At 42.5% G+C, this 27,704-nt stretch overlaps 1 protein-coding gene and 1 pseudogene across 2 annotated transcripts; both read right to left on the bottom strand.

The window, feature by feature from the left end:
• LOC106587895 (protein AF-17) lies at positions 1–24,076 on the bottom strand. Of its 2 annotated transcripts, XM_014176564.2 has the most exons (20): positions 23,757–24,076; positions 22,341–22,420; positions 22,098–22,152; positions 21,845–21,954; positions 20,177–20,280; positions 19,914–20,007; positions 19,467–19,586; positions 19,258–19,344; positions 18,760–18,910; positions 17,696–18,544; positions 16,930–17,096; positions 15,779–15,896; positions 14,567–14,633; positions 13,411–13,559; positions 12,623–12,835; positions 12,318–12,394; positions 10,674–11,038; positions 10,278–10,335; positions 3,295–3,477; positions 1–3,058 (listed from the first exon to the last, which is right to left on the bottom strand). In XM_014176564.2, exons 1-20 carry the CDS (start codon positions 23,863–23,865, stop codon positions 3,023–3,025), a joined length of 3,192 nt encoding a protein of 1,063 aa, XP_014032039.1. In that variant the 5' UTR covers positions 23,866–24,076; the 3' UTR covers positions 1–3,022. The 2 variants fall into 2 exon arrangements, with proteins under 2 accessions (XP_014032039.1, XP_014032032.1); XM_014176557.2 differs by having other exon boundaries at positions 1–3,477.
• Positions 24,077–24,856: 780 nt separating this feature from the next.
• On the bottom strand, positions 24,857–25,923 carry LOC123737456 (lysozyme G-like; annotated as a pseudogene).
• Positions 25,924–27,704: the final 1,781 nt, after the last annotated feature.

The following is a 27,704-nucleotide window of genomic DNA, read 5'->3' on the forward strand; positions in this document are numbered from 1 at the left end:
CTCAGTAAAATACATTTATTGACAGTAAAAGTTCGGTCGTCTTAATTGTACCTTTTTAATTTTTACACAAAAATATCAAAATACTTTACAGGGCATTAAATCTGAATATTGGCAAATTCATTGTTGATTAATTCTCTCTAACAAATACACTGTACATTGACAACAATGCTTGTCTTTTCTTAAATGCAGTGCTCAATTTAAATTTCATAAAACATTTTTTGAGAACAATGCATTTAAAAACTATGCGTAGTCAAACTTGGTATTTAGCTACTGATTTGCGAGACTTAACTGCATTTCATGCATTTTATGTCCCAAGAAGTTAGTTCCATTTTCGTCAAACTTCATTGAGAGAGAGGTGCTTAAATATGATGTAATACATAACAGATACACATAACAACATACGTACATAATAACATGGATTATCTTGGTTACCCAAACTTCAAAGCTTAGAAAATGAATGTGTCTATACACAAACACATTTAAGTATACAATTTGCACTCAAACAATAAAAAAACAACAAAAGTATATATATAAAAAAAGATTTACATTTATTGGGCTAAATCGCCCCAGTGCAACATGGGAAAGATTCCCTTTCAAGATTCCTTCGCGGTACTCTTTCAGTCAAAACAACCTCTTCGACATGTTCTTTCCTAGATTTTTACCTTAATCGTATAACAACTCATAAGGACGTACTTGTTCAACCGCAGACCTCCTTTGGAAGTCCTGTCAATATGGAGGAATAGGCTCGTGTTATCAGCGTTAACATTCTCCTATAGTCTTGTTGCTACAGTATTTTACCAACTAACATAGTCGCTTGAAAGTTCCTCACTGACAACTAACAACAAAAACAGAACTGGTCTATTACTTACCGATATCACATGTACGGGAGGTCAATATCGAGGTTGCAAACAGAAAACTAACACACATTTGGAAATTATCTTTGACCATAGTTAAATGAGGAAATGATCAAATAAGATGTGTAATGAACACCACAAAGGAAAAATATTATTCCAGTCTAACAGTGAGTTAAAAGACCTGGGAGAATGGCCATTGTTAATAGATTAGCTTGATCCCAGCACAGAAGGACCTGTTATTATGTGCCACACAAGAAAGTAGATGCAGCAGGCAGTAAAGAAAGTTACATATTAGAATTCCCGAGTTGCCTATGAGTTCTGAATGGTAACATTTATAACTTGACATCATGATCTCAGTAGTAAGACATACTGTACATAAGTGTTATTAGATTGACGTAACAGATGTCATAGGCAGTCGTATCCTAACAGATAATGTCACCTGATGACAATTGAATCAACACTGACCTGATGAAACCAATAAGAGTTTGAGTCACAATTGTATAAGAACATAGTCACAAATACCATGACTGCTATGTCATTACTATGACAGCATTTTATAGATCTTACGACCAAGTAAAGTGATACCATCTAACACGGGATGTTGCTTGTCAGTTCTTCTAAAAAACAGAACATTGAGCAGCATCTTAAGACACAATTACAGATGATTTGAGACTTACCAATAAACACATTTTCATTTTACAATTGTTGACATTATCACTGTTGCCTATCAATAGTATAAATGGTAAGATTGAAAAGAATGCTTTCGCCTAAATCTGAAATAGCGGTAAATGTAACCAGAACAAAAACTAGATTAAGAAATGAATAAGACAAAATAAGCTGCCTTTTGGCTGTTAAGGGTGAGTTGATTTTCCTCAGTAATTCTAGCGTTATTTTAAGGCATTGACAACTATACAGTATTGCTAAAAGAACAACTAGTTTTCCGGGCATCAACAGAACAATATGTACAACAGAAACAAATAAGAAAACACTAACACTTCAGGATAGAGTGCAAAATATTCATACTAATCAATCATAAACTTATCAGTTCCAAGTATGCAAATGTCCCTTATTAGGTTCTTTATCAGCAAAGTACACATGGGTTGAGGAAACAAAAATATTAATTTCTAACATATTTACTTGGGACAATTTTCAAATGTTTGGTTTCGTTTGATTAATCTTGGCAGCGGCACACATATTGAACATCATACATTCTCTCTAAATTCTCAGGGGTGGACTGAGGCATAGTTCGCACTCTACACTGTCAATGCCAGTCCCCAGATCATTTGATGCCAGCCTGTAGCTGTGACGTTTAATAGGATAGAATGGTAATATCATAGTTGCACAATATATGGGAGGGAAGAAAATGAAAGGAAGACAGACCTTGAGGAAGACAGTTGATGTTTAGAGAGGTGTCAGACAGATTGTCCTCAACAAGAATGTTTGGAGGGATACATTGGTTCCACAGGGGTATAATTGCTTTAAGTGGAGGGTCAGTGCTTCAGTAAAGTTATGGCCTAAGGACACTTTGGCCCAAAACACTCACACCCAAATTCCAAGTCGACACTTAGCCCTACCCATAGGCACTCCAGTAGATCTAAAAGGATTGGATAGGTTTAAAGTTTACCACGTCTTCTGATTGGCTAGGTGGAATAGTCATCATATTGTTTACGCCCATCTAATCATTTCAGATCTTAGGAAGTGCCTTGAGAGTAGTGGCTAGGGGTTGATTTGGAATTGATCACCAGAGTCCAATTTCTATGCTGGACCCCAATGCTCTCCACATTTACCGTCAGGACACCAGAATCTCTGGCTCTTGCTACAAGAGTGAACCCAATTGGTCTAGTTAACAGATTAGTGCAATTCAATTACAGACCACTGTATTCATGCTCTCTGAAAGCTGCCTACACACATACAGACCTAGAAGAAAAAAACATCCTCAAATAAAAGGAATTCAATGCATAAAAAACCCCATAACCATTTAAATCAATTCCACTATACATTCATAAAAGAGGGGGAAAGACAGAGATGATAGAAGACAGAGAGTTCAAGAGTCTTTCAGATGGAGATTAAAGGTGACATTAGTATCTGATGGAACAGCTCAATTACTTTCCTTTCCCCTGTTATAGCTGCTGTTATAGCTGCAACAGTTCAGACACGAAGATAACATATCAGCCATTCTTGTCTCCGCCCTTCTCTCCCACCCCCTGAAATCAAACACATTTAAAACTGACCCGTGAGTTTAGATGTTTGGCCCACACATACATTTATTAACATTTATGGAGTATACACCTACAATATATCCTCAGGTTTAACAGCATTACAAAGCAAGTCAACCTCCTAGAAAGAAGTTTATTCTTTAAAGCTTCAGTTGATCAAGAATTGACATATACAATGGCCTATTCAAATAAGGAGTCTCGAACAACTGCATATCGGCACTCACCCCGGGCTTGTGAAGCGCATTCTCCTGCAGGCCGAAGAGGGGGTTTCCCTGGCCACCCTGCAGGGGCGAGGCCCCCAGGTTGGGGGACTGGGCAGTGGGGGTGAGGGCCCCGGTCAGCGTGAGGCGCTGTAGCTCCCTCTGCCGCTGCTGCTGCAGCATCTGATAGACCACCACCTGCTGCTCCTGAGAGACACACAGCCCAAGAGATAAGGGACTTGAAAATGGGTAGTGATATGCACATCCAAAATTAATCCACCGGTGCTGGGCCAAAAAAAGACTGCAGCATATGCTGTTTTTTTTTCTCCATTTATTTTTTGGGACCAAAATAAACCTGGCCATGGTCACACTCATTGAATAATTAGGGGTTAACAGCCAATCAGATTGGTAACTTTAAAAAAATAATTTGGAACAGATAAACTAGAGTCCATGAATAACTTGGGCAAAAAGAATGGCACCGATTGGCCTATAGGTGGCACTGTTATAAACAGTCTCACTTAAACCGTCATATCCACCGCCCCGTTTGACCTAGAGACTTGAAAGTTTGTATGTACAGTTCCTTCAGTAAGTATTCACAGCCCTGGACTTTTTCAACATTTTGTTGTGTTACAGCCCAAATTTAAAATGGATTACATTTTGTGTCACAGACCTACACACAATACCCCACAATGTGGAAATGGAATTATGTTTTTAGAAATGTTTACAAATTGATAAATGAAAAGCTGAAATGTCTTGAGTCAAATATTTAACCCCTTTGTTAAGCCTAAATATGTTCAGAAGTAAAAAGCTGCTCTTGCTCAACAAGTCACATAATACATTACATGGACTAACAATAGTGTTTATGATGATTTTTGGATGACTACCTCATCTCTGTACCCCACACATACAATTATTTGTAAGGTCCCTCAGTTTAGCAGTGAATTTCAAACACCACAAACACTAGGGAGGTTTTCCAATGCTTGGCAAATAAGGGCCACCTATTGGCAGATGAGCAACCCCCCCCCCCCCCCCAAAACAGACATTGAATATCCCTTTGAGTATGGTGAAGTTATTAATTACACTTTGGATGGAGTATCAATACACCCTGTCACTACAAAGATACAGGCGCCCTTCCTAACTCAGTTGCCGGAGAGGAAGGAAACCGCTCAGGGAAAAGAAGAATGCCTGTACAGAGTAAACATATTCCAAAACATGCATCCTGTTTGCACTAAGTCACTAAAGTAAAAGTGCAAAGAAATTCACTTTATATCCTGAATACAAAGCGTTATGTTTTGGAAAATCCAACACAACACATCACTGAGTACCAGTCTGCTTTCCAACAGAAACTGTGAGACAAATTGACCTTTCAGCTGGACAATAACATAAAACACAAGGCCAAATATATAGAGGAGTTGGTTACCAAGATGACATCGAATGTTCCTGAGTTGCCTACTTACAGTTTGATTTAAACTGGCTTTAAAATAATAATGTGCAACTATTGTACAATCCAGGTGTGCAAATCTCTTAGAGACTTACCCAGAAAAACTCACAGCTGTAATCGCTGCCAAAGGTGATTTTAACATGTATTGATTCAGGGGTGTGAATACTTATGTAAATGAGATATTTTTGTATTTCATTTTCAATACATTTGCAAACATTTCTAAAAACATGTTTTCACTTCATCATTATCACCCCTGCACAGAAAGTACAAAGAATCTGAGTAGGAACAAGAGGGAGACTTCAAAGTTCAACCCTCACCCAGGTCCAACCCCCATAACCGGATACCAAAGACAACTCATGACCTCGTCCATCATAGGTCAGGACAATCCAATCCAACAGCTCCTGGCTATGATGCACGCTTTAAAGACAACTGTCGAAAATCATGGCGTAATTTTTGGAGAAGCTGAGGTTTCAGATGGCACCTTCTAGCACAAATTCCAGTCCAAAACAATACACCAATGCAGCTCCCAGCGTTGGCATTAGCTACACCTGATCAAGCTCAGGCAACACCTGAACCACCAGCAGTGGGCTGCCATTCCAGGGCTGCAGCCGCCCCCTACCAATCACCTCTGCCACCTCACCCCCAGACTCATCCTATCCAACCTCAACCTATACAGCTCCAGCCTGTAGCGCCCCCTAACAAGCCTAGCTCCAAATAAAAAATCAGATTTTACACGTCCATTTAACCTCTTCACTATAGGGGGCAGTATTTTCACGGCCGGATGAAAAACATACCCAAATTAAACTGCCTCCTACTCAGACGGTAGGATATGCATATTATTAGTAGATTTGGATAGAAAACACTCTGAAGTTTCTAAAACTGTTTGAATGATGTCTGTGAGTATAACAGAACTCATATGGCAGGCAAAAACCTGAGAAAAACCCAATCAGGAAGTTGGACCTCAGAGGGTTGTAGTCATTTCAAATGAAGTTCTATCTAAAATACAGTGTCTGTGATGTCATATTGCACTTCCTAAGGCTTCCACTAGATGTCAACAGTCATTAGAACCTCGTTTGAGGCTTCTACAATGTAATTTGATTGAATAATACCCGGAAGAGTATGTGGTCGGGCTGGGGTCATTGCCTTACCTCGTGCACGCTCACGAAGGATTAGCCATTTTTCTTTTTCTTTTGTAATGAATCTGCTATTGTCCGGTTGGAATATTATCGCAATTCTACGATTATAACACCCTAAAGATTGATTTTGAAAATGGTTTGACATGTTACTACAAACGCTGTGGGAACTTTATAACTTTTCGTCGACGGTGGATAGATACATTTTGGAATGGGGATCTGGACGCGCCATCAAAACGGATTTATTTCGACATAAATTATGGACTTTATCGAACAAATGAACATTTCTTGTGGAAGTGGGAGACCTTCCGAGTGCATTCAGCTGAAGATCAGCAAAGGTAAGATAATATTTTTAACATATTTCAGCGTTTTGGGGATGCCGTGGCTGGACGGCTAACTGAATAGCATGGTGCTCAGTACTCAGAATATTGAACAATGTGCTTTCTACGTAAAGTTATTTTGAAATCTGACACAGCGGGTGCATAAAAGAGTACTGTATCTATAATTCTTAAAATAATTTATGTATTTTGTCAACGTTTATGATGAGTATTTTTGTAAATTCACTGGAAATCTTGGGGTGAATACATTTTCTGAACGTTACGCGCCAATGTAAAATGTTTTTTTGGGGATATAAATATGAACTTGATGGAACAAAAAAAGCATGTATTGTCTAACATAATGTCCTAGGAGTGTCATCTGATGAAGATCGTCCAAGGTTAGTGCATAATTTTAGCTGGTTTTGTGCTTTTGGACGGCTAACCTTGCTTTGAAAATGGCTGTCCTTGCTAAGAAAATGGCTGTGTTGTTGTTTTTTGCTGTGGTTGTATCCTAACATAATCTAATGTTTTGCTTTCGCTGTAAAGCCTTTTTGAAATCGGACAATGTGGTTAGATTAACGAGAGTCTTATCTTTAAAATGGTGTAAAATAGTCGTATGTTTGAGAAAATTGAATTGTGTTATTTTAGTTGTTTTTGTATTTCGTACCATGCGATCCCATTGGCTATTGGCTAGGGGTTCCGCTGGCGGAACGGGGTTCCGCTAGCGGAACGTCAAGATGCAAGAGGTTAAAACACTGTAAATCCAATCCCCAGTGGCCTATCAACTTGAAACTTGTCATCACTATCATCGACATCCCTAAGATGAACCACACTAAATTTGGTAATATCAACAAAAAAACAAGGAAACTTAACCTGTTAGGGCTAGGGGGCAGCATTGACACGGCTGGATAAAAAACATACCCGATTTAATCTGGTTACCACTCCTACTCAGTAACTAGAATATGCATATACTTATTAAATATGGATAGAAAACACCCTAAATTTTCTAAAACTGTTTGAATGGTGTCTGTGAGTATAACAGAACTCAAATGGCAGGTCAAAACCTGAGAGATTCCTTTACAGGAAGTGGCCTGTCTGACCATTTGTTGAACTTCTTTTCCATCTCTATCATTTACTAAGGATCTCTGCTCTAACGTGACACTTCCCACGTCGTCCATAGGCGCTCAGAGCCCGGGAAAAAACAGAATGTCGTCATTCCAGCCCCAGGCTGAAACACATTATCGCCTTTCTCAAGTGGCCCATCAAGAGACACTAGCTTATGCGCGTGACCCCGACCGCCCCCGCCTTTGGGATTTTTTCCTCTGTTTGCCGAAAAGGAGATTCCCTGTCGGAATATTATCGCTTTTCTACGAGAAAAATGTCGTAAAAATTGATTTTAAACAGCGGTTGACATGCTTCGATGTACGGTAATGGAATACTTAGAATTTTATTGTCACGAATTGCGCCAAGCGCGTGACACTTCTTTACTATTTCGGATAGTGTCTGGAACGCATACGAACAAAACGCCGCTATTCGGATATAACGATGGATTATTTTGGACCAAACCAACATTTGTTATTGAAGTAGCTGTCCTGGGTGTGTATTCTGACGAAGACAACAAAAGGTAATGAAATTTTTATAATAGTAAATATGATTATGGTGAGTGCTAAACTTGCCGGGTGTCTAAATAGCGAGCCCGTGATGCCTGGGCTATGTACTTAGAATATTGCAAAATGTGCTTTCACCAAAAAGCTATTTTAAAATCGGACATATCGAGTGCATAGAGGAGGTCTGTATCTATAATTCTTAAAATAATTGTTATGCTTTTTGTGAACGTTTATCGTGAGTAATTTAGTAAAATGTTAGCGAATTCCCCGTAAGTTTGCGGGGGGTATGCTAGTTCTGAACGTCACATGCTAATGTAAAAGCTGGTTTTTGATATAAATATGAACTTGATTGAACAAAACATGCATGTATTGTATAACATAATGTCCTAGGGTTGTCATCTGATGAAGATCATCAAAGGTGAGTGCTGCATTTAGCTGTCTTCTGGGTTTTGGTGACATTATATGCTGGCTTGAAAAATGGGTGTCTGATTATTTCTGGCTTGGTACTCTGCTGACATAATCTAATGTTTTGCTTTCGTTGTAAAGCCTTTTTGAAATCGGACAGTGTGGTTAGATTAACGAGAGTCTTATCTTTAAATGGCTGTAAAATAGTCATATGTTTGAGAAATTGAAGTAATAGGATTTTTAAGGTTTTGAAAATCGCGCCACAGGATAGCCGTGGCTGTTACGTAGGTGGGACGAATTCGTCCCGCCTAGCCTAGAGAGGTTAACTAATTCTTTGCATATGTAACACGAAAAAATCATCTCATGAACCACATGTCAGATTCACTCCAGGTGTTGTATTTAAAATCCTGATTGCACATAAAGGAAGAAAGTTCCTACGTGATCGAGTGCTTGCTTTGTTATCCAACTGATCTTGTCCTTTTTGTCATCCTGTGAACCCCGTTCATAGCTGCTCACAGCTATATTTTTAATAATGTTCAGTTGAAGTCGGAGGTTTACATACATATCCAAATACAAATACAGTAAACTCAGTTTTCACAATTCCTGACATTTAATCCTAGTAAAAATCTCTTGTCTTAGGTCAGTTAGGATCACCACTTTATTTTAAGAATGTGAAATGTCAGAATAATGATTTATTTCAGCTATTATTTCTTTCATCACATTCCCAGTGGGTCAGAAGTTTACATACACTCAATTAGTATTTGATAGCATTACCTTTAAATTGTTTAACTTGGGTCAAACGTTTCGGGTAGCCTTCCACAAACTTCCCACAATAAGTCAGGTTTGTAGGCCTCCTTGCTTGCACATGTTTTTTTCAGTTCTGTCCACAAATGTTCTATAGGATTGAGGTCAGGGCTTTGTGATGGCCACTCCAATACCTTGACTTAAATGTCCTTAAGCCATTTTGCCACAACTTTGGAAGTATGCTTGGGGTCATTGTCCATTTGGAAGATCCATTTGCGACCAAGCTTTAACTTCCTGACTGATGTCTTGAGATGTTGCTTCAATATATCCACATAATTTTCCTCACTCATGATGCCATCTATTTTGTGAAGTGCACCAGTCCCTCCTGCAGCAAAGCACCCCCACAACATGAAGCTGCCACCCCCGTGCTTCACGGTTGGGATGGTGTTCTTCAGCTTGCAAGCCTCCCACTTTTTCCACCAAACATAACGATGGCCATTATGGCCAAACTGTTCTATTTTTGTTACATCAGACCAGAGGACATTTCTCCAAAAAGTACAATCTTTGTCCCCATGTGCATTTGCAAACTGTAGTCTGGCTTTTTTATGGCAGTTTTGGAGCAGTGGCTTCTTCCTTGCTGAGCAGCCTTTCAGGTTATGTCGACATGGTGTTTATAGTTGCGTTCAGATGAACGTGGTACCTTCAGGCGTTTGGAAATTGCTCCCAAGGATGAACCAGACTTCTGGAGGTCTACAATTTTTTTCTGAGGTCTTGGCAGATTTCTTTTGATTTTCCCATGATGTCAAGCAAAGAGGCACTGAGTTTGAAGGTAGGCCTTGAAATACATCCACAGGTACACCTCCAATTGACTCAAATGGTGTTAGTTATCCTATCAGAAGCTTCTAAAGCCATGACATCATTTTCTGGAATTTTCCAAGCTGTTTAAAGGCACAGTCAACTTAGTGTATGTAAACGTCTGACCCACTGGAATTGTGATACAGTGAATTACAAGTGAAATAATTTGTCTGTAAACAATTGTTGGAAAAATGACTTGTGTCATGCACAAAGTAGATGTCCTAACCGACTTGCCAAAACTATAGTTTGTTAACAAGAAATTTGTGGAGTGGTTGAAAAAAAGAGTTTTAATGACTCCAACCTAAGTGTATGTAAACTTCCGACTTCAACTGTATCTCTTATTTCGGTCCTGACAATTCATCCATTAATACTCTTTCAGTTTAACTTCTTATGATAACCATCTTATCGTCATGGTTGTGTTGTATTGCGTTACCAAACATCAAGAGCATGTACTGCAAGTGTTTGCATGTCTGAGTGTGTTTGTAAGGCATGGTAGAGTCATTACTGGAGTGAAGTGCTGCTGGAGAAGGAGCTGTTTCTGCTGCTCAGACAGGAGGGAAGACCTGAAACACAACCATGTTAAATATTACTCATCGTGGGACACTTCCAGTCCAAACAACACTTACCCAGCCAACCCATTAGTCACAACAAAAATCAATTACCGTAACAGTCTAGACCAGAATCAGTCAGCACAGCCAGTCACAACAAGAAATCAACTGTCTGTCAGTGTCAGACTATATACAAATGTATCACTGTCACAAAAAGAATGGCCGTGGCTATCACAACAACAACAACAACTGATCAACAGCAATCAACAAACAACATCCTCACAAAACAATCAACCAACACTATCACCAAACATTCTACTTTTCTGGTGATCAGACAGAGAGGAGGTACTCACGGACTCATGCTCTTGGGGAGCTGCAGGCCCTGTGCCAGTGCCTGGAGGCCCAAAGGAGGAGGCTGGGGCCGTAGGGCTGGCAGGGTGGGCTGGGGGCCATTCTGGACAGGTGACTGGATCACCCCGTTCAGGCTGCCCAGCACGCCGTTCATGTTCAGCTGGGGACTTCCTGCTAGGGAGGCCATGAGCCCGCCCACCATGGAACTGCTGGCCTGACTGAGGCCCCCCAGGCTGTCAGTCAAACCCCGCCCACCCAGCCCGTTCAGCAAGGGCTGGCCGAAGGAGGCGGGACTCTGCTGAGGGGGCGGAGTGCTCTGGAAGGAGAGGGAGGAGCTACTGCGGGAGGGACTACCACAGTGGAGCTCCTAGAGTCAGAAGAGAAAAACACAGGGTAAAACTAATAGGACAGTTATGGTTCATTTAAAGGTGAAATCTGTGAGTTTCATTTCCCCATATTTCATATATTAACATTCCCTCAATGTAATAACACACATGCCCCGCCCACCTGAGGATTTCTCTTTTTCACCCATCTATTTCCTGTGTTTGAGGGGTAAATATCCACTTGTCACTTAAATTTCGCTGGATTAATTGCTTTCATTTTACTCCTGCGACTCTTTCATACTTTTGCTTGTGCCTGTCATTTTTTCCCGTTAACGTTACGACCGTGGAAACGTTCGTAATGACCTGTCAAACACACCTGTCAAACACACGGGTAATGGCTAAAATGGGCTCAATGGAATACATTGTCTTTACATTGATTCTGTAAAAAACGCTAAAGCTTCGTTAGGGATTTAACGCACCATCTTGACACTTCCATCACAAGAAAGATAACTTTATTTTAATGGGTGTTCATTTTTTTGTGGAATTTGAAAAAGTAATCCTTTAATACAGTTGAAATGTTTACAAATTAGAGGCTCTGAAATGAAAGCATCTTCCGAAAATGAACACTCGGATTATAGTGATATTAGTTTGATCTCGCAAATGTAAAGTATGTTTAAATAGGTGTAATCTAGAGCGAAGCGTGTTGATTTTTACTCTGAGGGTATCCTGCTATTGACACACTTGTTGAATTACGCAAGGGAACGTGAGAACAACAGTAATTAATGGGGCAGTTAAGTCAGCGCAGGTGAGTGCAGGTAGGGTAGACAGAGGTAGTGTTTGGGGGTTGCAGCCCTGTGCCACCCCTTTATGTTAATTTATTCATACATGCAAATCAACCCGGTGTATTTGTGCAAACGACGCATATAGAATTGTCTTTATTTTAACATAAAATATCCCAAAAAATACCTAATACAATAAGAACATTTATATATGAGTGCATTCTAATAAAAAAAGTGACATTTTACAATAAATTGAATACCTGAATTCCCACCAAAATCCCTAATCTCATTATTTGTCCGTGCCAGTAAGATGAGTATCTTCATCCATTCTCCTTATGTTGCATTTTTAACAATTTAGATGACCGTTGCTACTCAATGTACAAACAAGTAGAGGCAGCACTTTAGATTGGAAATGAAACTCAGATATCCCCTTTAATGCTACCGTTTGGGATAAAGGGTAAGAGTATTGTATAACTAACTACACAGAGGGTTCAGGTGACGGTCGGTACTAAGTAAGGTATGGTGGGCACAAATGGGTTCTCACCTCGGATGAGGTGATGAAGGAGGTATCATTCAGGAAGCAGCTTTTAGACAGGGGACTCTTATTGGTGCTGAGGGGGTCTATAGGGACAAGAGAGGTACACACACAGGGATATAGATACAGGGACAGGGAACCGACTACAAAAACACAACACACAACTGCCCAGATTATAATGACAAAAACAAGGTTTGTGTTTGGGGATGGTGACACTCTCTCCAGACGAGCAAACTAACTCTAACAACGAATGAGGTAAGGAGGATGGGAAGCTTCTGAGAGGAGGTGAATGAGGAGGGTTTTCTGAATCTGACCGTGTGCGGAGGAGAGGAAGCTGATGTGGGTGGTGGTGGGCGCTAGGCCCTGGGCGGAGTGCTGGGAGTGGTGGACCTGCGGAGGGAAGGGACAGGCCAGTTCCACGTTGAGCAGCTGCAGCCGCTCCTTCTTGGCCGTCAGGCTGAGGATCTGGTCCTGGAGACGCTGGTTCTCTTGCTGCAGCGAGTGGAGGGACTGGAGCATCTCTACAACTGGAGGAGAGAGAGAGATGGAAAGGGGGAGGGAGAGGGGGGTTGAGACAGGGAAAAGGGGCAGGAAAGAAAGTGAGAAAATAAGACAGTGAGTGTAGAGCACTGTATTAGAGTCAATTCCGTTTTTTGTTACAGTTTCCATACTAAGCCATTTTATTTTAAATATTTTTTTGTAACTAGGCAAGTCAGTTAAGAAAAAATTCTTAACTACAATGACAGCCTAGGAACAGTGGGTTAACTGCCTTGTTCAACAGATTTTTACCTGGTCAGCTCAGGGATATGAACTAGCTACCTTTTGGTTACTGACCCAACGCTCTAACCACTAGGCTACCTGCTGTGATACACTAATGATCATCACTGAACAGCACAGCGCATTTTAAAGCAAGTGTATCAGACTGACTCGGGTTGATGAGAATCCACTTCCTCTTCAAAGAGTCCAAAAATACATTTGACATTGGGTGTGTATGACAGACTGTGTCATAAAGGCAGACACATCGCCCAAAAAAGACAAACTGAAAATCCTCAGAGAATGAAGATATATTATAGACTGCCACAAAGCATCCTAGTGTACTTACTGTTGGCACCCATCTCTCCGTTGCCATGCTTCTCCAGGAGGAGCTCTATGTGGGAGCTGGATGGAGGGACGTTTTCAGGGCGACCTCTGACCCCAGGGCCCACGCCCTCCCTCTGGTCAAACAGTAGGGGCAGACAGCTCATAGGAGACCTGAGAGAATAACAGTGGTAAATGAACAGGGATACGGCTACAGAGAACAGAAACAGACTGAAATGGAATAACGTTGGTACACAAGAGACAGAATGAAACGGAATGGTAAAGTATACAAAAGTAAAAGTGACAGTGTGAGAAAATAGTGTTGATAGTGACAGTGAGAGAGAATAGTATTGATAGTGGCAGTGAGAGATAATAGTGTTGATAGCGACAGTGAGAGAGAACAGTATTGATAGTGACAGTGAGAGAGAACAGTGTTGATAGTGACAGTGAGAGAGAACAGTGTTGATAGTGACAGTGAGAGAGAACAGTGTTGATAGTGACAGTGAGAGAGAACAGTGTTGATAGTGACAGTGAGAGAGAACAGTGTTGATAGTGACAGTGAAAGAGAACAGTGTTGATAGTGGCAGTGAGAGATAACAGTGTTGATAGTGACAGTGAAAGAGAACAGTGTTGATAGTGGCAGTGAGAGATAATAGTGTTGATAGTGACAGTGAGAGAGAACAGTGTTGATAGTGACAGTGAGAGAGAACAGTGTTGATAGTGACAGTGAGAGAGAACAGTGTTGATAGTGACAGTGAGAGAGAACAGTGTTGATAGTGACAGCGAAAGAGAACAGTGTTGATAGTGGCAGTGAGAGATAATAGTGTTGATAGTGACAGTGAGAGAGAAAAGTGTTGATAGTGACAGTGAGAGAGAACAGTGTTGATAGTGGCAGTGAGAGAGAACAGTGTTGATAGTGACAGTGAAAGAGAACAGTGTTGATAGTGGCAGTGAGAGATAATAGTGTTGATAGTGACAGTGAGAGAGAACAGTGTGGATAGTGACAGTGAGAGATGTGTTGATAGTGACAGTGAGAGAGAACAGTGTTGATAGTGACAGTGAAAGATAAAAGTGTTGATAGTGACAGAGATAAAAGTGTTGATAGTGACAGTGAGCGAGAACAGTGTTGATAGTGACAGTGTTGATAGTGACAGTGAGAGTAGAGTCATAGAGAAACTTACTGTGAGGAAAGGCTCTCTCGTGGTGAGTTGTCGTGACATGGGAAGCGACAGTCGTCCATCTCGGACTCTGAGAGGAGAGAGAGCAATCCCGATAAACTACCAGGTAGCTACAGTAGGGGAGAGTGGGGTAAGTTGAGCCGTTTTTTTACATTCAGCATCACTCCGTCAAGGGAAATATAGTATGTCTTTCTGTTTTGAAAAGATTGCTTGTCCAAAAAAAGTGGTCTCTTCGCACAACTTAGCTGAGCTTTGGGACAGGGTAAGTTAAGCCGCATACACATTTCTGTACTAAATTAAATATTACCACTACCTTTTTAAAACCATGTCTATCTTTATATCCCAAACACAATTCAACACAATCACAATTGCTTTTTGTCTTTTAATAATTTTAAGCATCTTTTAACAGAGGCTTAACACCTAAGGCCCTGTTGTTACCTCATATCCCTGAGATAATGCCTTGATTTTTTCTGCCTGGGAAGAAAACACTTCAATTTGCTCAACTTACCATTGGCTCAACCATTGGCTCAACTTACCCCATGACCATTGGCTCAACTTACCCCATGGTCATTGGCTCAACTTAGCCCATGGTCATTGGCTCAACTTAGCCCATGGTCATTGGCTCAACTTACCCCATGGTCATTGGCTCAACTTAGCCCATGGTCATTGGCTCAACTTACCCCATGACCATTGGCTCAACTTACCCCATGGCCATTGGCTCAACTTACCCCATGACCATTGGCTCAACTAACCCCATGGTCATTGGCTCAACTTACCCCATGGAAACATTTTGACTATATTATCCCACACACACAAGGACGTACTTTCATGCTAGGTTTAGGAGCTCATATTGAAGCTTATAGAGACCCTAACTGATGTAAAGAACAATCTTAAAATAATCTACTTTGGTTTAGATACAAGCATCATGAAACCTCTAACACAATAAATTAATTTGACTTGGTGATTTTTAAAATTAATTTTTTACCTAACTTGCTAACCACTTTTTCCAAGTGATTTCTTCCTTCACAGACTGAAATGAAGACCTCTTCCTAGATATTTGGTCAAATTATAAATTTTGTGTACGGTTTCCTAGAAACAAGGGTGGATCAACTTACCCCTTTGTCTCAATTTACCCCACTCTCCCCTATGTAACTTCAGAGCAAACATAAGTATCTCACTAAAGAGTGTGTGTGTGTGTGTGTGTGTGTGTGTTACCTTGAAGTGAGGTCTGGGCTTGGCTCAGTAGTGAGGGCAGTGTACGGGCAGTAGAAAGGACCCTGCCAAACGGCTGAGAGGAGCTGAGGCTGTAGGAAGAGCTGGAACACGGGTGCACCTACAAGGGTTTAACACACACAGAACAAAGTTAGGATCTCATTTACCTGGCAAATGAATACATGTGGGATACTATTTTAGTTGTAACTTGATATCGTTGATAAGCTCAGTCATGGGCTGCGTTTCAAATGGCACTATATATTCCCTGCATAGTGCACTACTTTGACCAGGGCCCTCAAAAGTAGTGCACTACAGATGTAAGATCTTAATTTGATCAACCTGTTGCAGGAGAACTTTCCTGCAATGCAGGACATTTTTAACTTGTAGTGTATTTGAGGTTTAAAAAGGCGCTTGAAGTTTGTAATTTCCGCTTTGAAATGTCAGACTCCTTTACGACAAAATGTATCAACCCCTACAAAAGTGTCCATTAATTACAATCCACATAATAATTCATATTTCCTGCTGAAGCAGGATCATTTTTCTGCTGTAGCAAACTGGCTCAAATGAAGATCATACATCTGTATGTAGGTAATAGTGTGCCATTAGGACAGCAGACTATAGCTCTGCTACCCGACCCGAGCTCGACGGGCTCTGACATCATACATGGGGTTAGGGCCGGGTGGGGCCTGTTTTTTCATCAATAACTCGGGTACGGGCAGGGCCTGGGTATCACTAAATTGATCACAAAATGGTTGAAGCTGAGCCATTTGCTCGTGCTCTGCTGCGCAGTACAGTCATATCTGGCTAATATCACAGCATGATGTCAGAAGTGCTGGAGAGATTATTTCAGAGTTTCGAGTGACGAAAAGTATCTAACAGCTAACTGCTCTCTCCTGTCTCTTCATTGAGCAGAGTAGTCCAAGCAGAGCCGTTGCTATGGATACTCACAGACTCAAAGCCGCCATGAGCAGAGCAGGGAGCTCGTGACAGACAGAGAGGAGCAGCTAATGGATTGACTAACGCAGGAAGTTATTTCTGATTTTGGCCAGGGCCGGGCCTTAGATTTGGCAGAAGCGATTGGGCCTGGGTAGGGTCTGAATGTCGCGGGTATGGGTAAGGCTCTAACGCAGACATGATGTTGATTTCTGGAGTACCTGTGTGTTGAGGGCAGAGTTGACTGGTTGAAGTGACAGTGTGGAGACGTGAGATGGCAGGAGTCCTGAAGAGAGAGCGGTGCTACATATGCCTCCGCCCAACGACAGAGGGGTGTTACAGACGCCCCCACTCAAAGACAGAGGGCCCTCGTGACTGGTGTAGATTCCTAACCAAGAGAATAATATCCGACTTAATTCATAAATGCAATTCCTTTATAGAACACACACACATGCACACACACACAACCGCACACCTAAAATTGTTGAGGTCATATCTTGTCAGAGTAGAGCAAATGCAGGAAGTCAACCCAGCCATTGACGCACATGCTCTCTCTGTTGCCACTACACACAAAACCACAATCTAACAAATCTCTTTACGGCACACAGATCACTAACTACCTAAGATTTACTACGCACGTGCAAAGTCTGCACTTCTACTTCTGCTCAAAAAGTCATAAGCAAAAAGCTTTATACATACAAGGGTTCTTTACTCTTATTTTTACTCAATCTGTTACTCCTCTTCATCCTTTTCTTTCTCCGTAGTGCAAATACGTACAAGCTTAAATCTGGCCGCCATTTTCTAAATGAGGTATCTTGCTTCCTGAACATCTCTAAATACACATACTTATAATGTGTACGTTCATCATCCACAGCCACAATACATAGAAATGCTGTGTATTATTTTCACATGCAAGTGCACACAGGAAGCTAGAGGGCTACCACACAGAGACTACGCCCACTCAGACGGATCCGGTGAGAGACTCACCAGAGCCGAGCAGCGTATTGCCGCGGCCTGTGGAGAAACTGACGCTAGAGTAAGTGGAGGAGGAGGGGAAGGAGGAGAGGGAGGAGGTGGGCAGGGTGGAGGAGTACGCTGTGTGGGGGAGGGAGGAGGAGCTGGGGAAGAGCGAGGAGGACGAGGTGGAGGAGGAGGTTAGGGAAGGAGGTGGAGCCGTGTGGTGATGGTGCTGACGGTACTCCTCCTCTCGCCTCTCCGTCCGCTCCCGGTTCTTGCTCCCCCGCGGGCGCCCCGGTCCGTGCCGGCTCTTCTTGTTGCCACGGTGCCTCCTCTCCCGGTGTGTTGGCAGTGGTGGTGGGGGCGTGGCCTTGTCCTCCTCTAGGGTGGCCTCCTCCAGTATAGGGGGCGTGGCTAGGTGCGGGGACTTGAGAAGCGACTTGGAAAGCTTGTAGTCCCCCGAGGAGGAGGAGGAGAGTTTGCGGAGCTTGCTGCTGCCGCCACCTAGCCCACCCGAGGAGGAAGTGATGCGCATGATGGAGCCGAAGGTGGAGATGGTGACCTTGGTCTCGAAAGAGTTGGCCTCGCCCTCTGACCTCTCGTGACCCTGCGACGACCCTCCGTGAGGTCCGTCAACCGGGGTCAGGGCCGGGGGCTGCAGAGAGGCCTTGTTGTGGTATTTACTATTGTCCAATTCCTCTTCCTCTTCTTTCTCTTCTTCCTTTTCCTCCTCCTCTTCCTCGTCATCTTCCTCAGGTGCTGTCCGTCTGGTCCGCTCATCCCGGGGCTCCTCGGCGCCGTGCTCGTCCGCTCCTCGGTCGGGGTCGCGCTCCAAACGAGAGGTAGAGGATAACGGGAGGAAGTCTTGGGAGCCGCCACCTGGGAACACACCATAGTTATACCTAAACACACACTATAGGGTGCAGTTATACCTAAACCATTATAAAACACACGTTCAGACTAAACACAGTGAAGTTACACCAAAACAAAGAGTTCTGCACTAGAGAGTTGGTTATTCACAAACAGAACTGACTGAGAAGTTGCTTGGACACAAAATGGCCGGTTAGTTGGCTCATAAAGGATTAGCTTTGTACCAGTGTTGAAGGGACTGGAGGAGCAAGAGGAAGAGGAGCAGCTCTTGCCAATGCTTCCTGTCTTCTTACTGCGATGTCCCAGCTGGCCGTGAGAGCTCAACCTCTTCGAATTCCCCTCGCTGTCCTTGTTGCTGTGGTGACCTGACGACAACTAAATCAACAACACAGAGAGGTCACGGGGGGGAAAATGTGTCATTATAGATCGAGAAGCGGTTTGATGTCATAGATCAAAGCCATTTACGCTCGTTAGAAAGTATTGTAAGGCGGTCCTGTGAGAGAGTTCAACCAAGGACCTCACCTGAATAAAACCATTTTCTCAAATGTATCCATTTAGAAATACACAATAGTTCAAACTATTTAGGACACCAAATGGTTCTACTGGAACAATGAAGGAAGAGGATTGGTGGATGTGGGGAAAGACTAGATAGAGAGAGTTAAGAGAGGTTAGAGACAGAGACTGAGGGCATTTTGGGGTGTAAATATTGGGGTTGGCTTTACCTTGTCCATGCTGATGGACAGTGAGGACCCCAGACCATCAGATGACTTTTTATGCCGCTCCTTTTGCCTCATCTTTTCCTTGTGACTCTGAATGAAACCAAAGGGAGAGGCTGAGGATTTGAGCATTCATGCAAATCCAGCAATACAAGCCACACAGAGCAATAGTCAAATGCAATGTCAGTATGTACACACAATACACACACACTCACCTTCCTGAGCCTGTGGCGGTGGGAGCCGTGCTTGTCCTGGGCGGGGGACGTGGAGCGCCCCCTGGAGTGGCCAAAGGAGCCGCGCTCTGTGTTCTCTCCACTGGAGCGCATCTTCCTCTGCTACAGGACACCACAGAGGAGAGGCAGAGAGTCACACTGCTGCCAACCGTAACAGTCACAGGGGCAAGTACAGCTAAAGGGACAATAGCTAGACGGGCAAAAGCTAGAGCTACAGGGGCAACTAGGGGGCAGAAGCTATTTCTCCGCTGTCTCCTTTCCTTCCTCAATGCAGTATGTGAATGGAAGTTACAAAACCAAAGTGGAAGTTGTACGTCCTTTCCAAAGCCTTCTTATTACCCAATACAACACATTTACACATTTCATTCCATTTAAATAAATGCTGAAAACAGCTGAAAACAGACTTGAATAGATTTGCCAGTCTCTTACCATCTTGATGTAATGGTGCTTGCAGTAGCCACAGTACTTGACATTGTCAGCCTCAGGGCCCTCCTCCTCACACAGCAGGCCAGCCATCTGAGCACTGCACAGGGTCAGACAGTCAGACAGATGGGAGAGGGGACACACACACAAAAGCATGCACGCACAGTCACACACACACACACACACACACACACACACACACACACACACACACACACACACACACACACACACACACACACACACACACACACACACAGACCACTCACCAGGTGACGTGGAAGGCTTGTCGACATCCCTGGCGGTTGCACGTCATGCAGGCGCCACAAGCAGCCTTGCTCTCTCGCCCATGGTCCTCACAGATATAACACGTCTAAAGAGAGGGAGGAGAAAGATGAAGAAGAAGGATGACTGACCAGAACATATCTCCTCTTACCAACATCAGATGTCAGGTCCACCTGAAATCCCTCACAGATCTAATGGGCACACAGCTATGGAAGGGAAATCGGGTCATTCCACGAAATTAATGCTTTTTTGCATTAAATTTACATTTACATTTAAGTCATTTAGCAGACGCTCTTATCCAGAGCGACTTACAAATAAATAAAAAGTTAAGACTACTTAAAGGGTACCTAATTGGTGGAACGACCCAAATCTAGATGTCTGTAGGTGTGTCTATGCCAAATGGCATCCCATTCCCTATACTACCTCTGACCAGGGCCCATAGGGCTAAAAAGTAGTGCACTATACTCTGGGCTCTGGTCAAAAGTAGTGCATGACATAGAGAATAGGGTTCCATTTGGGACACAGCCAGTGTGATACTGTTCAACTGTATGGGCCTCACCAGTGCCCAGAGTCCAACCCCAGCCTGTCATTGATAGCAGCCTGTTATGAAACATTCTACCCCCCCCCCTCCTCTTCACACCTCGCTCCCCTACGGCTATTACCCAGACAGAGGGGGCTGGCTGTCTGCCTAGCAACAGGTGCTGGACAAAAGAACAGCGGGCTCCTTACCTTTCTTCTCTTCTACCCCTCCTTCCCTTCATCTACCCCTCCTCTCCCCTTGTGAGCCATATGCATCGTGGGCCAAAGGGAAACAGAGAAACGGCATCTGGAGCTACTGTAAAGGAGGGGGGGAGGGTGGTGGGCTTATTGAGCCTTCACTCATTGTCTCCGTCCCAAAAGGCACCCTATTCTCTGTGTAGTAAAGCCACTTTTGACCAGGGCCCATTTGGGATAGTGTACTATTTGGGACACGACCCATTGTCCACTCAAACGCTCTCTAAGAATGCAGGGCAGCAAATCCGGATGAATGGCTCTGACAACCCAGACCAGAGAGGTGCAAGCCATTTACTGTAGCTGCCCCTGACATGGTAACACGAGACCACTACAAGACAAGCACTCACTATCGTTCAGCAGCAAGCATCTTAGTAGCTTCCCATTGACTTGAATAGAACTGTAATCCAATCATATAAAAGCTTTCATTCAAAAAATCTGTCTGGTGGGCATATGCTGAATATAGATTTTTCCACAATAGCGATCACTCAAGACCATTAGGCCTAAAAGCATGCAGACGGTGGTGGGATACATGGCACATGACTATCCAGATGCCAACTCTAAAGGCTAAACTTGCAGAGAGGACTTGAAAGAGAGGGCTTAGGAAAAACTGAGGATGATCTCATGAAAGCTTTGCCTGTGCAAAAATATATTGTATACTAATGACCGCTTGCAAATCACAAAAACGCCCCCACGAGTTTGTGTGGAGTTTTGAAGATAGGCACATAAATGGACAACCATTTACTCTGGCTAAAGAAACAATATCTCCAATTTGATTCAATCTTTATAGGCCGATAAAATGCATTTCAAATGACGGTCAGAACATCCTTCACAAAAGACAAACAAGGTTATGAAAAGTTGAAGTGAACAGTGAAGAATACCTTGATGTATCTGTCGTGAGGGACGTACTGTAGTACGATAGGCTCCATGGTGAGAACGTTGGCGAACTGCACCTCGGGAATATAGAGCGCACAAACCACATGGGCCCAGCCTGGAGAGAGAACAGCTCACATTAGTACACATACACATACACATTATATGTTTGTAAGACGAGGGAGACGTGGAGGAAGGCGGGATTGATGGAAAGTGGAGGATGAAGAATAGAGGAAAGAAAGTCAGCCTCCAGTAGTTTACCTCCACTGTCTGTCCTCTTGAGGGCGCCATCTTTGTGAGGGCACAGCTCACATCTCTGATGAGAAATGAGAGCACACCTCACAATAACCAACTACGCACAGTAGCTTCAATAGCACACTGTACTACCAGTGGTATTACTACAACAGGTAGGGATATGCTGTACATTGATAGAGATGCAGTACATTACATTGATTTGAATGAGTATGCGGATAATATATTGATATATGGGATATATGTACTCACCACTCTGGCAGCTCTCTCCTGAGACTCACATTTTCGACAGAACCACGGGCCAGTGGGCACCTGGACAATACCATAGCACGCTGTGACACACACACACACACACACACACACACACACACACACACACACACACACACACACACACACACACACACACACACACACACACACACACACACACACATAAATAAAGACATAAATACAGACAAATCTTTAGTCTACCACTCAAATGAATGAGACACAAACAAGTTACCTAACGTATTAGTTATGTAACTAACTTCTTGGTATACCTTCAACTTTTATTTTATTTTTTACTGTTGAGAGCAAGCATAGAGTAAGTAAGTAGCCTTGTACGAGCCAAAACGACTCATAGGAGCAAGAGCCAATCTCCTGTTTCTGTAGCGTGAAGCAGCTTGATGTACATGTACACCCCCTGGACAGGATGCTAGTCTATCACTGGGCTTTACCCCCAATCTATCTCCTTTATGCTGAGTGCCAAGCAGAGATGCAGCAGGTCCCGTTTTACAGTCTTTGGTATGACTCAGCCGGGAATCAAACTCCCAACCTTTTCAGGACAGACACTCTTACCACAAGGCAACTGAATTGAGAGAAGGCATAGCCAGGGCATAAAGTTAAGTGTGACAATGATTTATATATTTCTTGCCACAGATATTCCCGAGATGATCCCAATATTGATAGGTTATTGATGTAGGTCAAATCAAATCAAATTTATTTATATAGCCCTTCTTACGTCAGCTGATATCTCAAAGTGGTGGTGGTTTGAATGCAACCATAGTGGTTTTCCTTTGCAAGACATAGGCTGATTTATAATACTATTACGTTAATAACCGTTTGTAAACTCAGATTGTATTGTGTGTCAGCCACAGACGATATTGTTATTGATGTTTCCTACATAGCACAATTTTAAAAAAAGCCACGGGGGATATACTGCTAAGGTGTGCACAACTCTTATAGCCTTACAAATGTAAAGATGTACACATTAAATCATAATTCATGGCTCTTATTCGAATCAAAACTCATGGACACATTGAGTGGATCCATTGCTGCATTGCTGAGATACAATGATGTCAACAAAGATTGTGGATGCATCGTTGAGGAAACAATTCATCCGGAAGGCCCGATAGGCCAGCTAGTCTGCTGCTCCAGTAGTAGCAAATGCTTCCTAACGATGCGTAACTTTGTATCGAATAATAGCAATTCTACCAAAACCGCAATAGTCGGCGCCATAAGGGCTCGATGTAATGTTATATGTCCCCTCTGGCACCACGGCAACGCGTGTTAAAGGAAAACACCCCCTCCCACATAAACACAGACAGACACGCACGCACGTAGGCACGCACCACCCCATCCTTCCCCCAATACCGTAATTACATTGTAGTATAGGAAGCTAGTTACCCTGGTGAACAGCGACGCTGCACCCGTGCCCATCACAGTATACAAGAGGATTTTCAGCCCAGCCTCGCTCATCGGAACACACGCAGCAACCTCCAACCATTTCCCGCATACTGTTCCCATACGGTATTTTATACGCTTTTGCGGCGACTTAAATCGCCAGGGTGTCAAGTAGTCCCTGACTTCATCAGTGTATCAAACATGGTAGTCGGTAGTCGCGCTATACTGCAAACAAGAATGAATTTCAGCGTGGGGTTCGGGTACAGCGACTTTTCCGTGATGTCTTCCCGTCCCCTGTAGTACCGATGCAGTGCGCATGCCCACATCTGCAGAATAGTCTCACTGTGTGAATATGACAATATTTCCATCCCTGGAAGTTGTGTCCTCAGTTGTCCATGCTCAATGACAATATATATGCTCCCTTTCTACATTATAATGACAAAACAGCCCAATCTCCTGCTGTCGAAAAGCAAGAATGACAAGTGTAGACTAAAGCATGCCTCTTCTCTTTGAACTGTGGATAAAAGCACTTTAAATGCATAGCGCCATCTTTAGGGATCAGACAAAACAGAAATGTCTAGGCCTACTAGCCTAAATTGAATACTCAGACATAGTTTGGGGAAACCGTTAATATCATTCAACAATATGTAGTCCAGGTCAACTACTTTGCCGATTTTTTTTAGAGACTATATAACAACTATATCCAATATGTAGGCATATTAAAAAGTATTATCATAATAATAGTCCATAAAACAGAATCAGGTAACGTATGTTATACTAGTGGCATTATAAAGTCTCATAATGATGGTTGCTTAATCAGAGGTCAAGAAAATACAATTGTAGGCTAATAATGCGTTTTATTAGGCACTTGTGTGATGTGTAATGTAAAGGGTTGTTGTAAAACCTTAGACTGCAAAGCCTTACATTAGTTATTACATGATCTTTCTCAGAAAGTGAAGTGAACTATGTTAGAGATGAATGCATAAACGTGCAAAATGCAATACAATATAATAATGTCTGTAATAGCCTACAGATTACAACTATTGTTTATGAACATAAAATGTAATTGTAATCCAAGCAGAAGCAGAAGTTTAGAGCAGAACTCAAAAACAAAGGATGTAATTCTCTTTCCTTGGAATGTCAGTCAGCCTGTGAGACTTTAATAGCCGCGCTTTTGTGAAATATTGAGCTCTGGCAACAACATCATTGGCATAATCCCCTCCAGTGGTTTTAGCGTCCACCTGCTCGTATGAGGAGATGCTGCCAGCCCCCATATTGTAGGCTGCCAACGCCCCTGAAAAACATAAACACACCAGGTTAGTAGTTGCATACAGCACTACAACATGTATGATTCATCAGCTCAATCCAGGAGTGAGTCAGTCAATACATTTCAGCTTCTGCTCCTTGGTCCAGTGAGGATATTTTTTCTCAACATCTGAACAGGAGCCAACCAACATCTGTGTGCCTTGGTCGATATGTTCCTGACTGTCCCATGCCCCCTTTGGACTGTGGCAGCGCTTGCCAACCTAGAAAATTAATAGAGATCTCCAATAGAATTGTAGATTTAATAGATATAATTGTAGATTCTGTAGACTCATATTGTATTGTAGAATGTTAATCAAACAAGTCATTCCACATTAGACATGACCTCCTGGGAAGCAGTTGCACAGTTTTTCTCCGAAATAAACAACCAGATTATAATAATGGGTGTAAAAATGACGTCCCTGCAACCTGCATACAATCATGATTGTAATTATGTCATTGACCCCTGATCCAGAGTCTCACATTCATTCTCACACAAATGTTTATATTACCTGCATTAGCCCATGGGCATTTCCATTGTCAAGCTGAGCAATGCCCAGTCCTGTCCCACCCCTGGACTCTGTAGAGATGATACCACCGAGGACAGCTGGCTCCACTCCATACTTTTGCCTGAACCGGTGATGCGGCCCTTGTACTTGTCCACTTAGGGCCGATCACGCTCTGCCATTTCATGAGATGCTGACACGCGTTGATGATTAATTGCAAAGAAAAATAAGAATGTTATTACCATTCTGTGTTTGCTTTTCTATGAAATTGAATGATTAGATGAATGTATGTGTGACATGGTTTAGGTCTTGCCCAGGAATAAGCAAAAAAACGTGCTAATTAACTGCCAAGCCCCACCCATAATTGCAACAAGACATAACCATGTCACATATAGACTAGCAGTATTGATTATTTGTGTGTACTGAATTTATACATACAGTACCAGTCAAAAGTTTGGAAACACCTACTCATTCCAGGGTCTTTCTTTTTTTTGACTATTTTCTACATTGTAAAATAATAGTGAAGACACCAAAACTATGAAATAACGCATATAGAATCATGTAGTAACCAAAAAAGTGTAAAACAAATCAAAATATATTTTACATTTGAGATTCTTCAAAGTAACCACCCTTTGCCTTGATGACAGCTTTGCACACTCTTGGCATTCTATCAACCAGCTTCATGAGGTAGTCACCCCGAATCCATTTCAATTAACAGGTGTGTCTTGTTAAAAGTTCATTTGTGGAATTTCTTTCCTTATTAAATGAATGTGTTTGAGCCAATCAGTTGTGTTGTGACAAGGCAGCGGGGGTCTACAGAAGATAACCCAATTTGGTAAGTCCATACATACTATGGCAAGAACAGCTTAAATAAGCAAAGAGAAATGACAGCCCATCATTACTTTAAGACATTAAGGTCAGTAAATCTGGAAAATATCAAGAACATTTAAAGTTTTTTCAAGTGCAGTCGCAAAAAACATCAAGCGCTATAATGAAACTGGCTCTTATGAGGACCGCCACAGGAAAGGAAGACCCAGAGTTACCTCTGCTGCAGAGGATAAGTTCATTAGAGTTAACTGCACCCCAAATTGCAGCCCAAATACATTTTTCAGAGTTCAAGTAACAGACACATCTCAACATGAACTGTTCAGAGGAGACTGCGTGAATCAGGCCTTCATGGTTGAATTGCCACAAAGGGACCACTACTAAAGGACACCAATAAGAAGAAGAGACTTGCTTGGGCCAAGAAACATGAGCAATGGACATCAGACCGGTGGAAATCTGACCTTTGGTCTGGTGAGTCCAAATTTGAGATTTTTGGTTCCAACCGCCGTGTCTTTGTGAGACGCAGAGTAGGTGAACGGATGATCTCCGCATGTGTGGTTCCCACTGTGAAGCATGGAGGAGGTGGTGTGATGGTGTGGGGGTGCTTTACTGGTGACACAGTCTGTGATTTATTTAGAATTCAAGGCACACTTAACCAGCATGGCTACCACAGCATTCTGCAGTGATATGCCTCCCCATCTGGTTTGCTCTGAGTGGGACTATCATTTGTTTTTCAACAGGACAATAACCCAAAACACACCTCCAGGCTGTGTAAGGGCTATTTGTCCAAGGAGAGTGATGGAGTGCTGCATCAGATTATTATATATATTTTTTAAATTCAATCTTTATTTAATGAGGCAAGTCAGTTAAGAACAAATCCTTATTTACAATGACAGTCTACACCGGTTAAACCCGAACGCACTGGGCCAATTGTGCACCGCCCTATGGGACTCCCCCCCCCCCGGCCTCCACAATCACCTGACTTCAATCCAATTGAAATTGGTTGTGATGAGTTGGATAGCAGAGTGGAGGAAATGCAGCCAACCAGTGCTCAGCATTTGTTGGAACTCCATCCAGATTGTTGGAAAAGCATTCCTCATTAAGCTGGTTGAGAGAATGCCAAGAGCGTGCAAAGCTGTCATCAAGGAAAAGGGGGCCTACTTTGAAGAATATCAAATATAAAATATACTTTTTTTGTGTTATTTCATACTTTTGATGTCTTCACTATTATTCTACATTGTAGAAAATAGTAAAAATCAAGAAAAACCCTTGAATGAGTAGGTGTGTCCAAACCTTTAACTGGTATTGTATATATACT

Source organism: Salmo salar, chromosome ssa02 (genome assembly GCF_905237065.1).
Source record: "Salmo salar chromosome ssa02, Ssal_v3.1, whole genome shotgun sequence".
In the NCBI taxonomy this organism is placed as follows: Eukaryota; Metazoa; Chordata; class Actinopteri; order Salmoniformes; family Salmonidae; genus Salmo; species Salmo salar.

Excerpts from the sequence above, each read along its gene's own strand:
- LOC106587895 (XM_014176557.2), bottom strand. The coding sequence starts at position 23,865 with ATGCGGGAAATGGTTGGAGGTTGCTGCGTGTGTTCCGATGAGCGAGGC. Across the intron at positions 15,897-16,929 it reads ACTCTGCCCTCAACACACAG|GTGCACCCGTGTTCCAGCTC; the intron begins GTACTCCAGAAA and ends AAACCCTTGTAG. Across the intron at positions 11,039-12,317 it reads CCTTCATCACCTCATCCGAG|GAGCTCCACTGTGGTAGTCC; the intron begins GTGAGAACCCAT and ends TTCTGACTCTAG.